General features: G+C 35.7%; 1 protein-coding gene across 1 annotated transcript in view; it reads left to right on the forward strand.

The window, feature by feature from the left end:
• Window positions 1-529: 529 nt before the first annotated feature.
• Window positions 530-14,580, forward strand: part of LOC121408398 (E3 ubiquitin-protein ligase DTX1-like) — a 48,548-nt gene continuing 34,497 nt past the window's right edge. The window contains exon 1 of the mRNA XM_041599870.1: window positions 530-899. Coding sequence (XP_041455804.1) covers window positions 683-899 — 217 coding nt within the window. The 5' untranslated portion in view covers window positions 530-682. The remainder of the gene's footprint in view (window positions 900-14,580) is intronic.

Raw genomic sequence — 14,580 nt, forward strand, 5'->3', positions numbered from 1 at the left:
TGTGGGGGGGTCCTTTACGCCGAGTTTGGGTCAATGCAATAGCACTTCCCCTATGGAGGAGGTCCGAGGTGTAGCAAGTGTGTAATGTTGAGTACTGATAAAACTGCTGAAGGGAAAGATAATCTATATTTCCATCTTAAGAAATGGCAAATTGACGGCCTATATGAATAATGCTAAGTTTAAAGTGGAATAAGATTTTTTCGTCGCCTACAGTAATTTCTTGTCTTTACGTGTAAAACTTACATTTTTATGCCATTCAATAAATTGTTATTATGTTCTTCCATTCTGTTATAAGTTTTGAATAGAGATAGAGAGAAAAAAAAGTTCATGTAGGCATTTGAAAAGGAGAAGGCCTACAATGGGCTCGAATATTTGGCGGTAAAAATATACACGAGAGGAACCTTCTGGGAACTTTCTAATCTTACGGTGCAGACTGAGCTGAGTAAAGATTGTTCGATTTTCTGGAATATCGCCATCTACGATTTATCCTTGTTTACTGTAATGAATTCGCTGAACCAATTATACGATGCCCGTCTCGACTTGCCCTCATCTGTCCGAAGGCAACGGCTAGAGCTTGCTCTCGCTTGGTCATTGTTCGGCGCATCTGGAGCAGAGCTGACCCCTCCGCACGAAGCCTCCCAGCGCTAGCGCACTAGTGGATCGGCGAATTGCTCCTGCTCGAATGAATGAGGACCAAAACAATATGGACGAGGACGATGTTGTTGTGTGGGAATGGTTTTCCGACCATGGACGATGGCGAGCTTACGATCCGTCCGTGGTCGTCGAATTGGAAGCGGCATATGGCAGAGAGACTACCCTGGCCCTGGCGGATGTTGACCCAGCCTTGTCATCTTATGAAATAGATTTTTCGGCCATGCAACAGTATCGGACCACGTCAGGTTAGCCATGTTACTGTTATAGCCGGGTTGTTTATCATGACATGAGTTGTTAAGTTATGTTGTTAGGCCTAATTTAATTTGTTTTAATTTGTGAAGTGTGATGTGATGTTTGACGCCAATGAATGGTAGAAACTTATAATGCTGGAAAGTTTTGTATCAACTCCAAATTTTACAATGGGAAGATTCGACACATTATTAAAGAGAAATTCCAGTAGTTGCAGGAAACACTGATTTCATGAGAACGTCTGTAAAACAAGGCTTAATTGTCAATATATCATCGAGGATCTAGATCTGGTACAGTTACACAAACTGAACTTTGTGAAATCTTGAAATCTACGCTGAAAAATGTTCGCACTGAAGATCACCAACACAGATAGGCACACGTGCACGTGGGACAGTGTATTATTATTGCTGGAATAAAGACCCGACGGAAGTGACTGAATCCGCGCTTATTTTGCTTATTTCTCAGCAATTACACAATTTCTTCCAGAATCCTTTGGCACATATTTTTTATTCATACAAATAGACACTTGGGTGGTCATTCTATTAGATTCTGTAAAAAGTCATTTTGAGATCGTTACCAAAACTGGAATTTATCTTTAATCTTTTCTGCAATACATGTATCATGAATACCGGTATTTCATTTTTTTGGGTTCTAAATTATGATGGTGGGCCCCAAGTCTGCGCACCTAACGATTTGAGTTAAGATTTAAAGTGAATTTCTTTTTATTTCACAAAATCTTTCAGTTGATTAATGTTCCTTACATCATAATAATGAGTTAGTGTGCCAAATATCTCATAAGAATTTAAAATAGGCCTATATGATTTTCTTGGAAAAAACCTCGGGCTGTCATTTTCAGATTGAAAAAAAATGGTACCCCATGTCTGCGCACTCATTCACTTTGCACATGATTCGGGGATTTCGATGACAAAGGCTGCATTTTGAGGCTGTCACACGAAATGCCCTGAATTCATTATTTTTCCACCATTTTGAGTCAGATTTTTTATGAATACCTGTGTATGTATTGCATTAGACAGCTGGCAGCCGTCTGTTTCGAGGAGTTTTTTAACATTTTTAAAAAATTTCTCCTCTTACACAGACGGCTCGCTATCGTGCAGCCACCATTAGGGGACTTGGAATGCAAAATCCCCCGTCGGGGCTCTTTAATTTTTGTCTTTAATGAATAAAAATTTTGAAAATTAACGCGACCAAAATGCAAATTGATATTCCCTCTTGGCATTAATTGCCAAAAAACAAAGAAAAATAAAGTTAAAAGGAACAAAAACAGTGACTTACCCTGGCTGTCGCGCAAATTCACTTCCCCGTTTTATCCGATCTTAAGTACATAAACATATGGCCATTGAGTCCCCTGTACAGATCGCGCTAGAACTTCGGTCTCTGTATTTGGTGAGTGAAGCCAACGGAGTTCAGCTGAACAACCAACATAACAGAGACCAAAGCTTTTGGTCTAGTATTGCATGTGTAAAGTTCGTGCTGATTGCGTAACTTCTTTTACTAGAATCACGCAGATACGAGGGTGCGCAGACTTGGGAGACCATAAACTTAAGTTAAAGTTAAAAAAAATTCTTTTCACAAAATGATATTATTTGCAACAGTGTTTGTGGAAATTGTGAGTAGCCTACCTCAAGCGAAGTTTGTGCAGGCTCCACTTCACTATCGCTACACCAAGGCTCGACATTAGCGGTGGCCCGGTGGCCCGGGGCCACCAGAAATTCACTTCGGGCAACCATTATTGAAAAAATGTTAAGTTTTGGTGGCCCGAATCGGGCAACCAATAATTTTCAAAGTAGCGCAATTTTTCTCCCGATTTTGCACGCATTTATCAACTTTCTACAGTTGAAATTGCAAGCCAATTCGTAATGCGCCCTTTTTGTCAATCTACACACAAATACACACACACAAAGATTGCATAGTCATGACAGTATGGAGGCCTACCACTGCACTACTGCAGCATACAGTACTATTCAGCCGGCTGCGCCGGCCGTCTGGCGTACGTGAGCTTGCATGCATGAAACCACTGCAGCTATAGCTAGCTGTGCGCTAGCAGACTATTCAGAGCTCTGCGATACAAAATGTTACTGCTAAGAAATCTTCCACAGAACTTTGAAAATCTACGTCAAAGTCACATTTTACACCAATGAAATGCCCTTCTACAGTCCATATTACTAAATCCTGATTATTAGCAAGCATTAAAAAGAGGAATTATGACCTCTCTTTTGACTCAAAAAGTCCGATTTTCCAAATGCATTAATACACATAAAACTCATAGGTGAGTACATCACAGTCCCACGTGTGCATTTGTATGTATGTTGATATTTGGTTTCTTTTGAAGCTGTGTCGTTTCTAGCCAAAAATAACAGACAGCTTCTTTCTAATTTGTTTATAAATGACTTCTTAAACCACTCTTAAAGGAAGTAAATATTTTGGGAAGGCATTTCATTGATATGAAATGTGAATTTTCCATCATTTTGTCAAATATAGGAAGGACTTTTCTCACTGTTTTTCCAGATATAACTTTTGCCGTTTTCTTATTTTTTTCTTTCATTTTTTTATAGTGACTAAACCATTTATACCCCTTCCCATTGAATATGCCTGATTAAAGAATATGTTTCTACTGAATAATAATAAAAACAATTTTCCCCATTTTTCATCAATTTTGTCTTATTCATTTTTCTTTCATTTTCTTTTTTTTTCCTGTTCTTTTTTTTTCTTTTCGTTGTATTTCACTTATTTATTTTATAATTTTTGTTTTCTTTTTTGCAATATACAATTCTAAAAATTATATTTGTTTCCCCCTTTTTTTATTATTATTATTTTATTTGGCATTCAAAAGACAAAGAATACAAACAGATCAAAGACAAGATCAATCAAACTTGTACATGATAGAGAAAATAAGACCTGGATGAGAGTTGGAGAGGCTGCCTGGGTATGGAAAAGGCTAACTTAATAGCCATAACCCACAGGTCTTTTATGCATTGTTCTAATTTTTCAACATATTTTTCTGTGATTTTCTCCTGCTATAATAATACCTGGGAACAATACAATTCTTTTGTTCTCTTTCAATCATTTCATATTTGCAATGATAGAACAATTTATATATTACCACAAATCAATAAGCATAGTAAAATGAATGCAAGCACGATTCACATACAAGATGTGCAAAGTGGAAGTAACTTAGTGGTAGTGGCTGCAGAATTAATATTTCAGAAATTTGTTTTATTCATTTTTAATTATTGTTTTTCTTTATATTTTTCGGGCCACCAAACTTTACTAACGGGCCACCAAAAAAAATTATTTGAAGGTTTTGGTGGCCCGAACGGGCCACCACCAAAAAAAGTTAATGTGGAGCCTTGGCTACACTACACTCCACCTACCCGAACTTCGGGACGGTTAACTCAATCGGATATTCCAAGGTGGGATGGAAATGTTATTTATTGAAATAATTATTGTAAAAGTTATAGAAAAAAATATAACAAGAAAGAAAAATAGCTTAATTTCTTACTCTTTACTGGCCCTTATATCACTCCGTGTCCACCCCCCCGGCTATGCTTAAAATTGGTGATTTTGCCTTTGGGCCAGTATCTACATGTATTTCCTCACACGTATCATTCACGGCCGATTTCAAAACATCGCATGCGATCGGTCGCAGGTCAAACAGCATTTATATAATATTGGGTGGCTCACAAAATACAAAAAATGAGTTTGGAAGAATATTCCAATCAGTGGAATATTTTCCCAAACTCTTAGATTGAGATCTAAATAGACTTGTCTATTTTGCCTAAGTTAATTTTATTTCAATTTCCGTCTCAGTTAGACCTATAGATCAGTTCATAAAATCCTGAATTAAATGTAGTGTGATGTCTCATGGCCGAGATTCAACATCGCGCATTGCGCTTTCAAAAGTGAATGCTGCTGAATTGCATCGTACCCCGATGTGCAACCCGGAAGTTGCAGTGGTCATTCGCTCCCACATTGCGATCGAGGCCCCTGTCGAATGAAGGCCTACCCCACCCTGTCATCAACTCGATTTCAGTGCAAATTCAATGCCATTGAAGTTTTCTTTTTATGCCCCTGCAGACGAAGTCCGGAGGGGGCATTAAGGGTTGCCCCTGTCCGTCCATCCCCCCCCCACTTGGTTTCCGCGCAATAATAAAAATATTCAATGGATTTTAAAAATTTTGGTGTGTAGGTAGATGACACCAAAATGCAGTCTAAGTTCTAATTTGGAGTCCTCAGGTCAAAGGTCACAGCTCATTAAATATGCAAGTTGGTTTCTGCATGACAGATTGTGAAATATTAACAGGTTTAAAAAAAGGCAAGGCTCCACTAGAATTGAAAAAAAATATGGAGAAGGTTTATCAAGAATTATCTGACATGTTTCTAAGAGATTTAGGAAGGAAAAGTTGGAAACATACCAAAATACGGCATTATTCTGTCAAAATCTCAAGCGTGTGTAATTCCCAATGGCATCAGTTTATTTAGTCAGAAAAATGAATACCCAATACTCCTTGAGAGTAGACTAGTCATAATATTGGTTGATAACCGTTATGAAACCCATGGCTTTCAACAATTCCTGCTAGCCTAGTGAGTAAGGCGATAGATTGGAGATGCCTCGTTCTACAACGAGAGGTTCGAATCCAAGTTCCAACAGGAAATAAGATTTTAAAAAAAGAGAGAATGAAAGAAGGGGGTTTCGGAGAAGTATTTTATTAAATTACTAGTAGTGGAGGGGATATAAGGAAGTCTTTCCTAAAAAATATTTGGTTGTGTAGGTAGATGACACCAAAGTAAAGGCTAAGTTCGAATTCCGAGTCCGCAGGTCACAGGTCAGAGCTTATTAAATATGCAAGTTGGTTTCCGCGTGATAAGATATGAAATATTCAACATATGAAAGGACAATTCCACCCCAACAAAAAGTTGATTCAAATAAAAAGAAAAAATCTAACAAGCATAACACTGAAAATGTCATCTAAATCGGAGGTAAGATAAGAAAGTTATGACATTTTATATTTTCACTTAATTTCACAAAACAGTTATAGTCACATCCTTGTCGGTATGCAAATGAGGAAACTGATGACATCACTCACGTAGATGTACTATTTCTGTTGTATTTCATTATATGAAATATTCAAATTTTCTCCCTGTTGTCCTGTGAAATAATGATTAATTCCTCCCTGAACATGTGGAATTAGCATTGTTTAATATAGTTTAAATATAGTTTAATCAAGTTGGTCCTTATCGTCAAATCTGTACAAAATGAAATATTGTATAATTCAAACAATAAAAAAAAAATAGTGAGCGAGGGACAAAATCTCATTTGCATGTCACTGAGTTGAGCATGCATACATGTATCACTGTTTTGTGAAAAATAAGCGAAACTTTAAAATGTCTTAACTTTTTTTACTGTATGTTACATCCGATTTTGATGAAATTTTCAGCATAATGCTTGTTTGATAATTTTGATTTTTATCTATTCAAATCAACATTTTTCTCTGGTGGACTTGACTTTTAAAAATGTTTGGTGTCTGGGTAGATGACACCAAAATACTGGCTATGTTTGAAATCAGAGTCCACAGGTCAAAGGTCACAGCTCATGCTGCAAGTAGCTGACAGCAAGACCCCATTTCCATATCCACAATTTCTTCACAATCACCACTGAACAAGATTGATATTTTATGCTGGATCGTGTTTATTGACCATGTTGACCTGTTTTTAAGAATGAGAGTACTTTTGAAAGATGTACTTAATTTTGCATCGTGGATCATATTGATGTGAATCATGAACATTGGGTATTTCAGAATCAATATATTGTTCTACTTACTTTTCATTGTGTGATGCTTTAAGAAAAAAGTGTGACTCATGACTGAATGTATTTCTGAAGATAAAGATAATTTCACATCAAAAATCGCATCAAGATGGTTGTTTCCATTTCAAAATTCTAGGAATATCAAATGATCAGCAGTCATTCTATTCTTGCTCCTTTTAATAATGCTGGAGTACTTAAAGGATGGGTAGGAATGGTACATACAATACATGTACATGTAAGTATGTGTTAGAGATCAACATTAATTCATAAATATCTATTTCAATATATTGCATGATATGTTTGATGTTTCTGCCTCGAAATTGATCAACTCATCCAGTGATGAGTCAACTGCAGTACAGTATTGTGTCCAATTTGAAAAAAAAAATATGCAGGCCTGTAAACTAGTGCTGCCACCAAACGGATATCCGAACGGTTTCCGCCCGTGTGAACGGATAACGGTTTTCATTTTTCGGGTTCGGGTATCCGTGGACATTGAATCACCACTTTCCTGTCATAACTTTTAGTTGCCAATATAATCACCAATATCAATTAATCTTCTTCGGTAATATATTCCTGCCGAAAACCATCGTTTTTATATCAGTTTTGAAACATGACCGTCCGTGTATGGAGTAAAGTTCCGTTCTGACAACGATGGCGATTGTACTATGGTGTCGCTTAAGATCGTTTTCTTTCCCGTCTTATGTTTTGATGATTTCAAATGCATAACTCATATTTTCTTACCTCGACTTTCAATGCGAGTGAAGAATGAAGATAATTTGAAACCATTTTAAGCGTCAAATAAATGTTGATCGGGTTTCTCGGGTGTTTCATGTTGGTTCTTGTAATTTATTCATCAAATGCAAAATGAATTCTGAAGATGATAGCGATGAATGATGAGGAGAATTATGAAAGAGTGATAATTGTCAATTGAAAATCTCTTTCATGAATTAATATTTAATATATAAATTACAAAACACACGTTTTCCATTATTTTAGTTTAAATGGCATATCCACTATAAATTCTGATATCCATCATCACGTAAACAACAATACTTAAAAGGCGGTATCTTGTCAGAAAGTTTTATGATGTGGTCGGTTGTTTTGCAGTAAAACTTACTGGTGATGAATGTAAGTGATTAGTTACTGTTACTGTGATTAAATCTTGTCTTGAATCTTGGTTAGAAGTGTGATTATGTTTCAGAAGTTGAGAAATGAGAGCTTGGCTATAATTTGGGGAATGGGAAGAAACTCGACGTGAAAATGAAAATATTCGAAGTACGATCCCATATGAAGGTGTAGCGAGTGTAATGTGACCAAATATATATTGGACGATTCACTCCAGACACGTCGAGACAGGACAGCATGTGTGTGAGCTGAATGATGTAGGCCTGTCTGGTTTCAGACTTAGTAATAGTAGACTTGCAATCGCCTCAGTCAAATTCATTGCATCTTATTTCAATTGATCGGAATCAATATGCTTTATTTCATTTGAATTAATTATACCAATTTTAGTGCATGAAATAGAAATCGATAAATAAAGTAGTGCTGCAGCCGAACCGAACGGAAGTTCGCTGAACTTGGCACTTCCGAACCGAACCGAACGCAAAGGCCTGGTTCGGAAGTTCGGTAAAAAAAAAAGTATGTTAATATGCAATGCGTAAGTGCGATGACTACATAGATTTAAGTATAAAATTTAAAAAAAAAATATTGGTTAGTGATTGTGCACAAAGAATTCCACTCAGTATATTTTTAAAATCCACTATGATAGCTCCCATCTCGTCTTTGATTGAACTGTTATCAACTTAAGAATATTTTATTATTACAAATATATTTTTTCTTGATAAAATGAGGGGACATTTTGAAGCTAAACTCGGTATAAAAGTGTGGTGTAATTACGTATTGCCGTAATCGATCGTGATCGTAATCGGACCTAATCATTTTGTATTTAATAAAGAAAAAGAATTAATTCCTCGTAAATGACAAAGTATGACAGTTTCGGTCTCGTGTTTGATTAAATTTTTATCATTTTCAATTTTTTTTTATAAACATGAATATATTTTTTTCCTTATAAAATGTGGGGACATTTTCAGCTTAACTCAGTTAAAAAGGGTAGTTGAATTACGTATTGCTGTAATCGGACGTACATTTACATGTAATTGTTTTGTATTCAAAAAAGAAAAAGACAAGACATAAATTAATTCCTTGTGACTGACAAAGTAATGGTAAAAAGTACCTTCTGAAATTTCCATATTGATATAAAAGATAAATAAATAAGACATGAAGGAATGAGGGTGAAAAAACAGAAAAGATAAAAATCAAACCAAATCAACGCATGTTCCCTGATCGATGTTCCGGAAATGGTTGGTAAGGAAAGTTGAAACAGGAAGTCCAAACAACCTGCTCTCGGTTGCTATTATACAGGTAAAATTCGTATTCCGAACTTGAAACGTTTTCCGTTGTCAATATTTTCTTAAAAGTGGTTTAATCTGGTCAATTACTGAAAATGAAATGATAGATTATCAGTTCCGTCTTAGTTCTGACGATCAACGCCGAGTGATTTCACAACACTAAAATACACAGTACAGTCCCATGTACTCATTTTCGTGTTGGAAATATGTTTGAAGTCACGTAGCGTCGATCTTTCTGGACCAAGAATGGACTGATATTTTTATCTTTTTAAAGTAATTCATTGACCAGATTTTACCACTTTTCAGAAAATAGGGACTTTCTAAAATACTCATATTCTTTGGAATGTGAATTTTTACGAATTTACCGGTATAATAACAGTTGAGTGGAGGTTGTTTGTCTACTGTTTCGACATTCCCGATCAACACTTTCCAATTTGAGAAGCTGCGTTGGCAATGACATCGTAATCGATCATGATCATAGCTACATGAAATAATCATGAAAAAAAATATTCTGATCTTTGTAATTCTGTTTCTGTCCTGATTCTCTCGTTATCAATATTTTTTCTTTTGATTTTTTTAATTTTAATTTTGAAATAGAGTTACGATGGTGATGATTTTTTACCTGATTGCTAAGAAACCATGAATGCTTGTAAGCAAGCAACCAGAGGACCGACGGCTTAAGGTCCCCTCCGAAGGACCTGGTACTGAGGATTAATGCCTTACCAAAGGGCACTAGCTCACCAAGTGGGAATCGAACCCGGGGCACCGGAATACGAATCCCCGCCCTACCGACTTAGCTATCGCGCCTCATTTTAAAAATGAGAGTAGAAATGACTTATTTTTTGTTTAAAGATTAAAACAAAAGAAAGTTCAACAATTTTCATGACTATTCTTTTTAGAAACTAAATTTATTATAAATATATGACAGATCTTCCTAGAGATTATTAGTTTTTGGGTCAGCAATCATAATTTTTTGTCTCACCTGCATAGCAGAGTGAGACTATAGGCGCCGATTTTCCAACGGCGGCGGCATCAACATCAAATCTTAACCTGAGGTTAAGTTTTTGAAACAACATAACTTAGAAAGTATATGGACCTAGTTCATGAAACTTGGCCATAAGTTTAATCAAGTATTACTGAACATCCTATTAGAGTTTCATGTCACATGATTAAGGTCAAAGGTCATTTAGGGTCAATGAACTTAGACCATGTTGGAGGAATCAACATCGAAATCTTAACCTGAGGTTAAGTGTTTGAAATGTCATCATAACTTAGAAAATATATGGACCTAGTTCATGAAACTTAGACATAAGGTTAATCAAGTATCACTGAACATCCTGCATGAGTTTCACGTCACATGACCAAGGTCAAAGGTCATTTAGGGTCAATGAACTTTGGCCGAATTGGGGATATCTGTTGAATTCCCATCATAACTTTGAAAGTTTATGGATCTGATTCATGAAACTTGGACATAATAGTAACCAAGCATCACTGAATATTTTGTGCAAGTTTCAGGTCTCATGATTAAGGTCAAAGGTCATTTAGGGTCAATGAACTTTGGCCGAATCGGGGGTATCTGTTGAATTACCATCATAACTTTGAAAGTTTATTGGTCTAGTTCATTAAACTTGGACATTAGAGTAATCAAGTATCACTGAACATCCTGTGCGCATTTCAGGTCACATGACCAAGGTCAAAGGTCAATGAACTTTGGCCGAATTGGGTTTATCTGTTGAATTACCATCATAACTTTGAAAGTTTATGGATCTGATTCATGAAACTTGTACATAAAAGTAATCAAGTATCACTGAACATCCTGTGCAAGTTTCAGGTCATATGATCAAGGTTAAAGGTCATGTAAGGTCAATGAACTTTGGTCATGTTGGGGTTTTTTGTTGAATAACCATCATATCTCTGTAAGTTTATTGGTCTAGTTCATAAAAAGTGGACATAAGAGTAACCATGTATCACTAAACATCTTGTGCGAGTTAGAGTAGTTTTCAAAGTCAGCACTGCTGCTATATTGAACCCCGTGATGCAGGTGAGACGGCCAGAGGCATTCCACTTGTTATATGTTAAATTTAATTTGGCATTTATTGCCGAACCCCGAACCAAACCAAAGTTTGTAAAAAAATTGCCGAACCCGAACATGCCCCCTGTCTTGCAGCACTAAAATAAAGCCCTTGAACTATTTATTTTTTAATTCAGGAATTCTGATCAAATGTAGGCCTGTATTAAAAAAGCCAGTGTAGAATTTTTTTTAACCCTAATAAGACTGGATGGGCTGATTCAGCCCCCCCCCTTGTCTTTTTATGCGATAAATCCGCTGTGCAATTCTTTTTACCACGTCACTCACAGAATTTCCTTGTTTGAGTCCTACGCAACTTTTGAGACCAAAATTGTGACCCCCTGGTATTGGCACTGGTATGCGGTTCTGAAATTACGCAAATTTTTTTAAGTGCATGCAGACCCAGAATTGCTCATAAATGTTAATTTGTGTACAAATCTAATGCAGATAGTTTTTCTAGCCATTATTCATAAATGTGCCATTATTTTTCCTTTTAATTATTAAAATAAATTAATTTCACCTTATTTATGGTCAAAATAGAGTCCCTGACTATTTCCATTGAAAAAAAACAATAAAATAAATAAGAAAATAAATGTGATGTTGAATTTTTTAAAGAACATTTGATCAGATTCTTATCAAATAAAGAGTCTGTAAACCAAAAATGACCATTTCAGGGGCATTATAATACTAAGAGCAAACTTTTGATTTTTATGCATAAATTTTGCCTAATACTAAGAGCAAACTTTTGATTTTTATGCATAAATTTTGCCATGGGTAATGCATGTGCCCCAGATCATAAGGGGGGGGGCCTCAGTCTTATTAGAGCACAAAATAGCCCAGTCTATTTTGGTTACCAGTAATGTTTTTTTTATATTTATGTACAGACTTTTTAAACTTTTGTTTATTGCTAATAGAAATTTTTGGCAATAATTTTCAAATCATTAACAATAAATAAAAATAATGATACAGATACAAATTTTGGCAAGAACTCACATTGGGTTTATACATGAAATCACATTTTTTGAAAATTCGATATCTGATAATATTTGTGGTGTATATCATAACTGCATACCCATGCATGCATCCAAAAAATAGTCTTGAACAATATGGCACGGCCCTGTCGTGTTTATGGATTTATCATAGAAATATATACATTCGTAATTCCGAAGCTTCGTTATTCCGAAGGTTCGGATATTCCGAAGGTTCGTTATTCTGAAGGTTTGTATTTCCAAAAGTTCGTAATTCTGAAGGTTCGTTAGTCCGAAATCTAAATGATTAACTAACCTTGTTACGTTTTCGGACTAACAAATCTTCGGAACAGCGAACCTTATTTTATTTTCGGATTTACGAACCTTCGGGACATCTAACCTTCTTTCGTTTTGGGATTATCGAACCTTCAGAATAACGCCACAAATGTTTGGATTAACGAACCCTTTTACGTTTTCGGATTACAATCATCGAGTTATAGGCAATTTACGTGTTTCGGAATTACAAACCTTTGGAATAAAGAATTGTAACCGTAGGGGGCCATTAAGGTCCCCTGGAATTGTTAGGGGTAAGGTTTGCTAGCTGTTATATAATACCCCTTTCATAAACCCAATTAAAATGAATTAGGCGGCTAATAGCAGCATAATTTGGTCGTAAAATTGGAGGAGGACAAGAGTTATCCGCATTACTCTGATGCTGCTATTATCCGCATAATAGCAGCATCGGGACAAGATGTTGAGTTTATGAACGCATTTCCAAATAATGCGGATAATTGCCATGGTGCGGTCACAAGGTCACCCTTTTCCAACACAACCGCATCGGAGGGGGCGTGTCCAGTTGTCATGGCGATTATCCGCCTTTTTCAGGATGGGCGCTCGTAAAAATAATGCGGCTTATTTTCGGAGTTTATGAACGCAATTTTTATTGAATTATCCGCATTACTCTTAGGCGGCTAATTGGAGGATAGGTTTATGAAAAGGGTATTATACTGTTTAAAGTTCTTTTCTTCATCTTTATGAAGCACAAAGTTTTACCTGCTTTCGTGTGTACCTCAAGAGTATGATGTCAGGATCTTTACAGTCTATGGGCTATTCCACGGTTACTCACGTTACATTTGGAGACACCTTGACTCATACTTGGAGCTGTAACTCCATTATTATTGATAGGAACAAAACATCTCCTTAACACAACAAAGTACACACTCTGACTATCCTTTGTATAAAAACAAAACTTGGGAAATTCTATTATGCTCCTGGCAAATCTTTGGAATGTGTCGGTTACTCACGTTACATGATTTGTCCCAACCTGTGGAATTGCCCCTATTTGTATGATATCATTGTGCTTGTGCAACGCTTCCATTTCATTCAAGTACTTCTATTACATGTACCGTTTATGTATTTGTTAAAATGAGAATATTTTTAATATGAATTGATGTGCACAATTGAACAGGGAGAAGAGGAACATGACAAAGCAATTGAGAAAGAAAGAATACAGGGGGGAAAGAGAAAGAGGAGAAAAGGAAAAGTGTTGAAAAACAGTTTTAGTTAGTTAGAAGAAAATATACAGCACTTCAGAAATAACAGTATAAAAAACAACATTCATCTAAAATCACATCCATGCAAATTTGTAACACACAAGTCTATGCGGTGTTTTAAAACACGTTTTTTTTGTAAAAAAAACGGGTGTTTTAAAACGCGTTTTAAAACATGTTTTAAAACACATCGTTTAAAACGCGCCAACCCTGGTCTTCACTATTAAAGAATTACATGTAGTAAAGAGCACAGTAAACATGAGAAGCATTCACTGTAAACAAAATTGTTAAACATATGGCTTCCCATAATTTTAGCACAGAGTTAGACCATGGTATAAATTAAAGGACAAGTCCACCGCAACAAAAACTTGATTTGAATAAAAAGAGAAAAATTCAACAAGCATAACACTGAAAATTTCATCAAAATCGGATGTAAAATAAGAAAGTTATGGCATTTTAAAGTTTCGCTTATTTTCAACAAATAGTTATATGAACGAGCCAGTTACATCCAAATGAGAGTTGATGACATCACTCACTCACTATTTCTTTTGTATTTTATTATATGAAATATGAAATATTTTCATTTTCTCATCATTGTCATGTGAAATGAACTTTCATTCCTCCCTGAACACGTGGAATTCCATTATTTTAACATTTTGTGCTTCAGGCAATGAGGTCCTAATCATCAAATTCGTAAAAATTTAAATATTGTATAATTCAAACAATAAAAAACAAAAGAAATATTGAATGAGTGACGTCATCCACTCTGTCATTTGGATGTAACTGGCTCGTTCATATAACTATTTTGTTGAAAATAAGCGAAACTTTGAAATGTCATAACTTTCTTATTTTACATCCG

This window comes from Lytechinus variegatus, chromosome 2 (genome assembly GCF_018143015.1).
Source record: "Lytechinus variegatus isolate NC3 chromosome 2, Lvar_3.0, whole genome shotgun sequence".
Classification (NCBI taxonomy): Eukaryota; Metazoa; Echinodermata; class Echinoidea; order Temnopleuroida; family Toxopneustidae; genus Lytechinus; species Lytechinus variegatus.